Source organism: Apium graveolens, chromosome 10 (genome assembly GCF_009905375.1).
Source record: "Apium graveolens cultivar Ventura chromosome 10, ASM990537v1, whole genome shotgun sequence".
NCBI lineage: Eukaryota > Viridiplantae > Streptophyta > Magnoliopsida > Apiales > Apiaceae > Apium > Apium graveolens.
Genome location: NC_133656.1, coordinates 3,634,055 through 3,645,400, shown reverse-complemented (window position 1 = coordinate 3,645,400; position 11,346 = coordinate 3,634,055). Strand labels below are relative to the sequence as shown.

The following is an 11,346-nucleotide window of genomic DNA, read 5'->3' as shown; positions in this document are numbered from 1 at the left end:
CTGCTCATCTTTTACCCTAATTATTCAGGAAACTGAACATCTTAAAAGTGTACTGGAAAAGGAGATCCCAAAGATTGAGGTACCTCATTCTGATGATCATCGTAATGTAATATGCGAGTGTGCTCACAAACACACATATTTAATAAATCTGGATCTCTTGTATTTACTGTAGATGAAGTCATGGTCCAACAAACATGCATCTCCTACTGAGTTGGGGAATTCTGGTGACATGCTTATGCCAGACCAAGTAAACATACCATTGATGGTATTGATGTTTGGGAAATTGATTCAAAGCTATTAAAATTTGAACAAAAAAATTGCAGCTGGATCATTTGGAGAGTTGTAAGCTTTCTAAATTGTTTTTTTTGGTTTCATCAGTATATGCTCTTTTTTTTTCATCTATAAGGCTATAATGGTAGATTGTTGACTGATACAGATATAAGAAGTTTCAGCTTAAGGCTAACAATCTTCTAATGGATGAAAATGAAGTAAGAAGTTTCAGCTATTGATGTTTCTATTGTTAAGTTTATCGTTTATTTTTTGTTATTTATCGTAATTGGTGTTTCCACTAAACTTCTCCAAAAACTTATTGTTGTCTGTGTTTTTCACGCTGCATCAGCCAAGTCTTGAAATCTAAACTTCCTAAAATATAGGGTCAAGTTTATTTTACAACTAGATCACTAACATGCATAAACTTCTAGGATCTTGTTAGCTAGTAGTTGTGAACTATGTAACCTGTATAGCTATACCTTAGTCGGAAAGGGACATAATATTTTGGTTGTATATTAGATTAATAGATTTTAAGTCAACTTGATCAATGACTTAATTTGATTGGTTATTTGTTTAATTTTTCTATTTCCTCTGCGTTTATTGATAACATTTTAAATTATCTTCCTCTGTTTGTATGCTGCAAACAAAATACTCTGGAACAGAGCGGCCATCGAATATGCTGTTGTTCACTTAAAGGTAAAAATTAATTTTTTATCTTGTGGTACCGTACTTTATTCTTTTTCTCCTTGTTTGCTGATATTTGAGCAAGGCAAAGATCGATTAGGAGCTTTGAGTTGATAACACATTATAGACAAATTGTAGACTACTTAAATATCAGGCTGCCAACAATTTGTTATATCAGGCTTACCTAACAGAATAAGGCTGCCAAGAATTGTATGAGTGCATATTGTTTCACATCTCTGACCTGGGGCATTTTGCTGAAGCTAAATAGCACAAGTGAGTTTTAGTTGCACATCTAGTATAATACTTTTGTGGTCCAAAAGAGTTCGATGGATAGACGATTTATGATTTTGTCATTTATTTGTGATTGTTTTAGAATATTTGATTATCAATTGAAAGCTTGTACCTTAGTACCTGACTTTACTTAAGACTGGCCTAGATCTATGAGGAACCAAATATAACAGAGTGTACATTATGGCTAAATTATCATCTTTTGTGATTTCAGGCGGTAAACTACTTGAAAATAAGGAGTTTGATGGATTTGACATGTCGAACCTTGTCGAGCAATATCAAGGGAAAGACTCTAAAGGAGATCGGGGAGGCTGTCAAAAATTGGAAATGTTCGAAGAGGGAATAAAAGCTAGGGGTAGACAAAAATTTATAGAATGGCCTTCTATAACATCAGGAGTTCAGCCTCGTATATGATCTGATAACCTCAAATTGTAGCTTAAGACAGCGCCATTCCTTCTATTGTAGCTTAAGGTCAATAACTCTTAGTTTGGTTTTGAATTATTCTGTAATAAAACTAGATCTTGATATATATGTTGATGAATATAAGTGTATAGTTAGTTCATTGTTTAAATACTTTTAATGAATAAATACTGATGTCAAAAAAATGATTGGACATCCATTTTAATGAATAAATACTGATGTCAAAAAAATAATTGTACATCACTTTTAATATATAAATACTGATGTCTCAAAGGCAATTGTACATCACTTTTAGTGAAAAAAACTGATGTCAAAGAAGTTGATGTACATCGTTTTTTCCTAAAAAACTGATGTCAAAGACTCACATGTTCAAGTCTAAAAGAAACATAGACATCACCTTAATTGGGATAAAACTGATGTCTAAGTGCCAACATAGACATCACATTTTACTAAATAAATCGATGTTTAATATCTGATTTTACATCACCTTTATGAAAAAATCGATGTCTATGTGACAAAAAACATAGCTCATTATATGTTTAATCTGTTGTAATAGGTGTAATTTATTTATTAAATTATTTATTTCTAACATTTTTTGTAAAAAAACAATGGATGGACATCAGGCAGTTTGCCAGAAACGATGTCTAAGCGAGTAAAGACATCAGGTTATGGCCGATGTCTAGAATAGACATCACCGACATCAACATCGGTTGCTAAACAACATAGACATCGGCCAAAAACCGGTGTCTATGAACATTTTTCTTGTAGTGCTGGTATTAGGTATCCACTTATTAGGTCCATAAAATAAATTAAATCTAATTGGGTTTCTTATTTGATCGCTTAATTTAACCCAATATAATAAATAACAAATATAATTGATATATTTATATGTTGCCCATAAATTAATTATTATTATTAAAATAATCATAACAATCTCCCACTTGGGCTTCATATGAATCCAGAATCAATTATACAAAACTTTAGTGCGCAACTTTATGCTATTTATCATCCTTAGATTTTACCAAAACAATTTGGTCGGTCTACTATATATGCATGAGATTATGGCGGCATTTGTCACAAACTTTACGTGACTAAACCTTCCATGGTCACCATACAAATATATTCGACGACATGAATCAATGCATGGATAAGTGGCATGGAAATTATATATAATGTGATCTATATAATGTCTATTTCCAACTAGTCCATAGTCAATCTCTAAAGAGATTGATTCCAATTTTCTCAACTCAATGTTAAACCACAATAAGAAAATTGAACAAAAGTAGAGTGACATTTAATTAAATTCCATCAACTGTATTTTGCAGATCATAAACAACTCAATGTTTATTACATAAAACACCAAAATACAAACCTCCCACTAAACCAAAGTATCACATAAGGTAACACCCATATGAGCAGTATGCTCGTGAAAAACCTTAGGTGTTAACGCCTTAGTGAGCGGATCCGCAATCATGGAGTTAGTGCCAATGTGTTCTATCGAAATATGTCCACTCTGAATCTTTTCTTTAACAACTAAGAACTTAATATCTATATGTTTTGCATCTGTAGTGCTCCTATAGTTGTTTAAATACTTTACTACTGATTTATTATCACAAAATATCTTTAATGGTCTTTCAACACCATCAAGGATACGCAAACCAGTGACAAAATTTCACAACCATAAAGCTTGATTGAATGCCACAAAACTTGCTATATATTCTGCAACCATGCTGGATGAAGCTAAGAAAGTCTATTTTCCAGACTTCCATGAAATCGCTCCACCAGCCAGTAGATAAACATAGCCTGAAGTAGATTTTCTTTCATCTACGCATCCTCCAAAGTCAAACTCTGAATAACTAATGATTTCTAGATGATCTGATTTCCTGTATGTGAGCATATAGTCTTTTGTTTTCTTCAAATACCGTAAGACTCGTTTCACTCCTTTCCATTGCTCCGTTCTCGAGTTATTCAAATATCTTCCTAACATGCCAACAATAAATGCTATGTTAGGAAGAGTACAAACTTGAGTATACATTAGGCTTCCCACTGCCGATCTATATGGTATCCTTTGCATTTACCTTATCTCAAGTTCATTCTTGTGACACTATTTGAGACTAAATTTGTCTCCCTTAGACACGGGTGTATCCATTGGTGCACAATCTTTCATGCCATACCTTTCCAGGATCTTTTCGATATAGCTCTTTTGTGATAATCTAAGAATACCTCGAGAGTGATCTCGATGTATCTGAATTCCCAATACAAAAGAGGCGTTACCAAGGTCCTTCATCTCAAATTGACTAGTGAGAAACTTCTTGGTATCGTGCAATAAGCCTATATCATTAGTAGCAAGTAAGATGCCATCAACGTATTAGAGAAGAAAAATAAATTTGCTCCCACTGAACTTGTGATATACACAATGTTCCACCAAGTTCACTTGGAAACCATATGATGTGATTACATGATGAAATTTGTGATACCATTCACGAGAAGCCTGCCTGAGACCATATATGGACTTCTTTAATTTGAAAACAACAGTCTTAAGATCTCCAATGAAAAATTTTTCTGGTTGCACCATATAAATTGTCTCTCCAATGTTTCCATTAAGAAATGTCGTCTTTACGTCCATCTTATGTAGTTCTAGATCATAATGAGCCACAAGTGCCATAAAAATTCTGAATGAGTCTTTCGTCGAAACCGGAGAGAAAGTCTCATTGTAGTCAATACCTTTCCTTTTAGTGAATCCTTTAGCGACTAGACGAGCCTTATATCTTTCGATGTTACCACAATCCCTTTTGGTTTTAAATACCCATTTGCAACCAATAGGTTTTGAGCCTTTAGGCAACTCGAAAAGATTCCAAACATCATTGTCTTTCATAGATTTCATCTCTTCATTCATGGCATCAATCCACTTTTGAGAGTTAGGACTCTGCATGGCTTGTTGAAGATTTACAGGATCATCTTCCCCAATGCCAATTCCATCTTTATGTTCTTGTAGAAAAACAACATAATCATCTGGAATTGCGCTCTTTCGCTCTCTAATGGATCTCCTTAGTGGCACTTCTTGTGATTCATGAGGTTGTTGAGTTTGCTCAATTGGTTCCTCATGGAGAATTTCAGTGTTGTCTTGAACCGGAGGGCCTTGAACAATGATACGTATTATAATCTGATCATTGTTCTCGGCAGAGTCATGAATAGGATCATGACTATCTTCTTCAAAGACAATACTTTTACCTACATCTTCCCTCCCAAAATTAACATCCTCAAAAAATCTTGCATTATCAGTCTCAAAGAAGGACCTAGTAACGGGATCATAAAATTTAAATCCGCGAGTACGTTCCGGATACCCAAAAAAATAGCAACTGACCGTCCTAGAGTCCAGTTTCTTTTCATTTAGCCTATATGGCCTTGCCTCAGCTAGACAACCCCAAACGTGTAAATGCTTAATACTAAGTGTTTTCTTAGTCCAAAGTTTGTAAGGAGTTTCGGCCACTGCTTTAGTTGGAACCCGGTTAAGGCTATAAATTGCAAGCTTTAGTGGATCTCCCCAAAGTGATTCAGGAAAGGAAGAATGACTTATCATACTTCTCACCATATCTTTAAGAGTACGGTTTCGCCTCTCAGCAACACCATTCATATTTGGTTTTCGTGGCATAGTGTACTGAGGGACAATTCCACACTCCTTTAGGAAGTTAACAAAGGGTACTGGACGTTGCTCACCTGATCCATCATATCTACCGTAGTATTCACCACCACGATCAGATCTGACAGCTTTAATACTACTGTCTAGTTGATGTTCAACTTCATCTTTATACTCTTTAAATACGTCCAGAGCTTGTGACTTCTCATGTATCAAGTATAGGTAACAATACCTAGAATAATCATCTATGAACGTGATAAAATACCGTTGACCATTCCAAGAGGCCGTAGGGAAGGGTCCACATATATCAGTATGAATCAGTTCCAAGACACTCATAGCTCTATTGGCACCTAACTTTCTCAAGTTTGTTTGTTTTCCCATAATACATTTAACAAAGACTTGAAAGTCACTTAAATCTAAGGGATCAAGAATTCTATCATTCACAAGCCTCTAAATTCTCTGTTTAGAGATATGAACTAATCGCTTGTGCCACAACATAACAGAATTCTCAGTTAACTTACGCTTTGTACCTCTTGCACTTGACTGCAAAATTTCAATATTAAAAGTAACGGTATCAAGCATATAAAGATTATCAATTAAAGAACCAGTGGCAACCACATTTGAATTTAAAGAGAAACATACTTTATTATTTCCAAAAGAACAAGTGTAGCCATATTTGTCCAAATAAGAAATAGAAATAAGATTCCATCTAAAAGACGGTGCAACAAATGTCTCAAATAAATCTAAATAAATACCAGTTTTTAATAATAATCTAAATATTCCAACAGCTTCAACTGAAACTTTAATGCTGTCGCACACATAGATGAATGTTTCGGCATCAATTGGTGGTCGACTCCACAGGAAACCCTGCATAGATACACATATGTGAGTAATAGCACCAGAATCTACCCACCAAGTATCCTTAGGTACAAAAGCCAAATTAACTTCAGAACAAACAAAGACAGAAGTATTACCCTTCTTCACACGCCAAGCAACATATTTGGAACACTCTTTCTTCATGTGTTCAGCCTTCTTACAAAAGCAGCAGGTTGTTCTCTTATCCTGCTTCTCTTGCAACTGATGCTTGGGTTTTCCACTTGCAATATCCTTACCTCTCTTTCTTTTCTTATCATGAGAGCTTTATGCAAAGTGAGCACTCTCAGTCTTCTCTCACAAAACCCCTTCTTCCTCTTGCACACAATATGAAATGAGCTCATTAAGAGTCCATTTTTCCTTCTGAGTATTATAACTCACCACAAAGTGTCCAAACTGAGGAGACAGAGAAATAAGAACCAAGTGAACAAGTAACTCATCTGAATGTTCTAACTTGAGTTCCTTGAGTTTGCCAGCAAGATTAGACATTCCAATGATATACTCCCTTATGTTCCCTTTTCCTTTATACTTCATGGTCACGAGTTTTGACAGAAGATCACTCCTTTCCGCTTTTTCATTCTTAGCAAAATATTGCTCAATCTCGGAGAGGAACTTCTTGGCACTTATGCTCTCAACAATAGAGCCCCGAAAGATAGTTGGAATTGTTCGCTTCACGATCGCCAGACACATGCGATTAGAGCATTCCCATTTATCAATTTGATCTGTTTTGGGATCATCTATAGTGGGAACTGGTTGCTCTTTCTTTAGCACAAGGTCGAGATCCATACACCCAAGAACGATCTCAATATTCTCTTTCCACATGACATAGTTTGTCCCATTCAACATTGGTATCATGCTCAACTGAGCTGAGGCAGTATTAACACTAGTAGTAACTGAAATAGAAAACAAATATACGACAAATTCTCAAAACTAGAATATACAATAATGTGATAAATTTTAAATATTGGCAAAATCATCACAAGATACCTAGCGCAACATTAAATTTTAGTCTTTGGACAAAAAATTTAATTTACAATTGGTACTCTCCACGCAATAATCAAGTATTAGCAATTAATTTCTGTAAAATAATAGGCCTTTCTTTGGACCGACTTATTAATCACATGAAAATCTTAATATTGCTAAACACTTATTATCACAAGAATATTTTAATTTTGGTCAAATATTACCTTCCTTTAGGCCGATAATATTTATATAAAATTAAATATTCTATCATCATAATAATATTTTTTTAAAATTAGTTTATCTACACAAAAGAGGTCACTTTGGCAACATATTGCTTTAATCAATTAACTTGAAAATATTATACTACTTATATAAATAAGTTAAACTTAATTTTCAAATAATTAAAATAATGATTCTACAACAATACGCAAAATCTTTATTTCATCATAACACAAAAGAAGACATCATGACTAAACTAAAATAAGAGGCAGCCAGTTTAGTCAACTATAAGAACCAAAGCAAAAACAAGACTTATAGGCCTAAATCTACACAACAATCATGTGCTACAACATTAATAAACCAAATACATGATCACAAGCACTCGATAAACATAATCATGGCAGCGCAGGAAGAAAAAAAATTACGCATCAAACTATATCCAAATTCAATGATATAGCGTTATCACAGAAAATCAAAAGCGAATTCCGAATAATAGATATGAAGTAGGCTCTGATACCAATTGATAGAATCTAAGAGTTCTATAAACATATAATTCTCTGAAATAGAGAAAAGGACCGTATTCATCATATCTAATTATCAAGATTAAAATTGAAAGAGGAAGCGTATCTGAATCCATAAGACGATAATTTTGATGGTATCCGAATCTATATAACGTTCTTGATTATCGTCTTCCTCAACCAAGTATTCCTTAGGGTTTCTCAATAGCTCTCTCTAATGGGTAGAAGATAAGCCGTTACGTGTACTTGATATATTGGGGACTATAACCCTTTTGTATACCACCTAATTAAATATCCCATTATAATTTAATTGGGCCTGGAATTAGGTATCCACTTATTAGGTCCATACAATAAATTAAATCTAATTGGGTTTCTTATTTTATCACTTAATTTAACCCAGTATAATAAATAGCAAATATAATTGATATATTTATATGTAGCCCATAAATTAATTATTATTATTAAAATAATAATAACAGATAGTCATATGACATTTTAATCCATAGCGTGCTTACTTACTGAATGCAGCTTTGATGTCTATTTCAAGATATTTTTGTGTACCAAGACATTGTGTGCATACTTGGATTATTATGTGTTAATAATGCCTAAAGTGAGAGTACTTGTACTTTCAGACAGTTTTAGGATATTATGTGAACGAGATTTACAATGTGTGGAGTACTATTGTAACGCCCCCAAATTTGGGGTCAGGGAATTTGGTCGTCACGATGAAACCTAAATCCAAATTAACATGTTAAATCAATAAATAAATACCAACAATTGAAATATAGCATATGTGACCTCAAACTACACCAGGATCTTTTCAGGTTACAGTTCTAGAAACAAGAATTCCAAATTCCACAAATAACTTTTTCACTTTCTTTTAAAACTATTTTACATAACTTACAAACTCCAAACTTAACCCACTAGTATAACTTCGAAAAGAAGTATACTAGGCCCCACTATACAATACAGAACTATAATATAATATAATAGAAACAACTTTACAAAACAGAACTTACACTAGTCTGCAAACCCTGACCAACCATCTTCCAAAAGCTTCTCATTTGCTTTCTCGAGTTACGCGGCTAAATAGCACAAGCTAATCCTCAGTGGATGGTTATATTTAAAAATAGGCAAGTATGAGCGAAAGAAATGCTCAGCAAGTTCATTATAGCATATATATGGTCATTTTGATATAAAACCGACATCTGCATTAAAACAGAACATTTAAAATCATAATTGCTGAATCAGAAAATTTATTAAAGAATCAGATACTAATTTCTCAATTGTATTCAAATATCCTTTTTATATTTTCGAGCAAAATGCTTCAGCAATACTTTGAATCTTACTAAGAATAAAACTCGTAAAACAGTGTTTACGGAAATATCGTAAACAACAATAAAATGAAATAATGATTATGGACTGAATTATAAACTTTATTCAGAACCGAACTCTTGATATGTTAGATATATTTGATAATGTCATGTGTAATATGATTTGTGTTTAGTTTTCAGATATTACCTAATAGGACAAATCAGTACTTAACTGGAAATTAGCACTTATACTGAAGGCAGAACTTAAGATATCAGAACTTAAGTTATCAGAACTTAAGTTGTCAGAAGATATTTATCAGGAGATAATATCAGGACTTAAGATGACTTTCAAATAAGGCAGGCGGCTCATTGAAAGGAAAGAAGATCGAGACTAAGACAGAAAGAAATATGCATGAAGAAAGAATTTTATGAAGAATAGAATACTTGGAAGAAAAGTTAACTAGTTGATATATTTTAGGAAGCAGAATTATATTCCATATCAATTATAATTTATCTTGTAACTGTGTAGTATATAAACACAGGCATAGGGTTTACACTATATGTGTTGTCATTATCGAAGTTATTATTCTTTGTAACCCTAGCAGCTCTCGTGATAATTTGTTCATCACTGAGAGAGGACAGTTCCATATTGTAACAGAGTTTATTGTGTTGAATAAAATCTGTGTTCTATTACTTGAGTTCTTATATTCGATTTGATTGTAGTAAACACTGTATTCAACCCCCATCTACAGTGTGTGTAACCTAACAAGTGGTATCAGAGTAGATCTGTTAACACACAAACAGTTTAAGATCCAAAAACAATCATGTCTGAAGAAGAAACTCCAACCAATCCCACTAAAACTGAAGAACCTCCAAAAACTATAACTCATAGTCGATATGAGACTATAAGAGTTCCCATGTTAAAACATTCTGAGTATTCCATATGGAAAATGAAGATGGCTATGTTTCTGGAAGCTACAGATCCAGAATATCTCGACAGGATTTATGAAGGACCACATATGCCAACCAAACTCTCTGTGGAAGTTGCAGGTCAGCCAGCAAAGTCTGTACCAAAGGAGAAAAGTGATTACACTGCTGAAGATATCTCATCGATTGCGAAGGATGCAAAGGTAAGACACTTGCTGCATAGTGCCATTGATAATGTCATGTCAAACAGGGTAATTCAATGCAAAATTGCGAAAGAGATATGGGATGCTTTGGAAACAAGGTGTCAGGGAACTAATTCAATCAAGAAGAACAGAAAGACTATACTCACTCAAGAGTGTGAGCACTTTGACTCAAAGCCTGATGAGTCATTAACTGATTTATATGACAGATTTGTCAAACTCTTGAATGATTTGTTACTAGTTGACAAAGAGTATGATATTGAAGATTCAAATCTTAAATTCCTGTTAGCTCTTCCTGAAAGATGGGATTTGAAGGCCACAATAATAAGAGACAACTATAATCTTGATGAAATAACTCTTGATGAAATTTATGGGATGCTCAAGACTCATGAACTTGAGATGGAACAAAGAAGCAAGAGGAATGGAAGAAAGTCAAGGACAGTTGCTTTTGTGGCTGAGGAGGAAAGTCCCAAAGTTGCTGCCTCAAAGAAAGGCAAGGGCAAGGCTCTCATCACAAAGTCTGATACTGAGTCATCAAGTTCTGATAATGATGATGACTCAGAAACTGAAAGTATACTTGAGATGGACCCTGATGAGGAGATGATGAAACTGTGTGCTCTTATGGTGAAAAGAATCACAAAGATTGCATACAGGAAATTCAGGAGAGGAAAGAAGTTTTCCAGGAAAGGTGCAAGTTCTGATAAGAAAGGTTTCAGAAAATCTGAAAGCAAAGGAGGTAAGTCTGACAGAGGAGATTACTCAAATGTTAAATGTTACAACTGTGGTGAGAAAGACCACATATTTCCTGATTGCAGAAAAGGGAAAAGTGACAAAGGCAAGGCTCTTGTCACAAAGAAGAAAAGCTGGTCAGAAGCTTCAGATTTCGAGGATGAGGAAAACTATGCCTTGATGGCAAATGCTGAAAGCAGTTCTGATACTGCTGACTTAAAGGTACCTCAAACTACTTATGCCTTTCATACTGATGATATTACTGAGTTGAGAAGATATCTTAAAATCATGTTCATTAGTTATAA

The 11,346-nt window shown here is 34.0% G+C and overlaps 1 protein-coding gene across 1 annotated transcript; it reads right to left on the bottom strand.

The window, feature by feature from the left end:
• Positions 1-6,469: 6,469 nt before the first annotated feature.
• LOC141689635 (uncharacterized) lies at positions 6,470-7,018 on the bottom strand. The gene has a single exon (XM_074493986.1). The coding sequence runs from the start codon at positions 7,016-7,018 to the stop codon at positions 6,470-6,472; it is 549 nt and encodes a 182-aa protein (XP_074350087.1).
• Positions 7,019-11,346: the final 4,328 nt, after the last annotated feature.

Bases quoted from the DNA above. Each gene is read 5' to 3' on its own strand.
- LOC141689635 (XM_074493986.1), bottom strand. From the start codon at position 7,018: ATGTTGAATGGGACAAACTATGTCATGTGGAAAGAGAATATTGAGATC.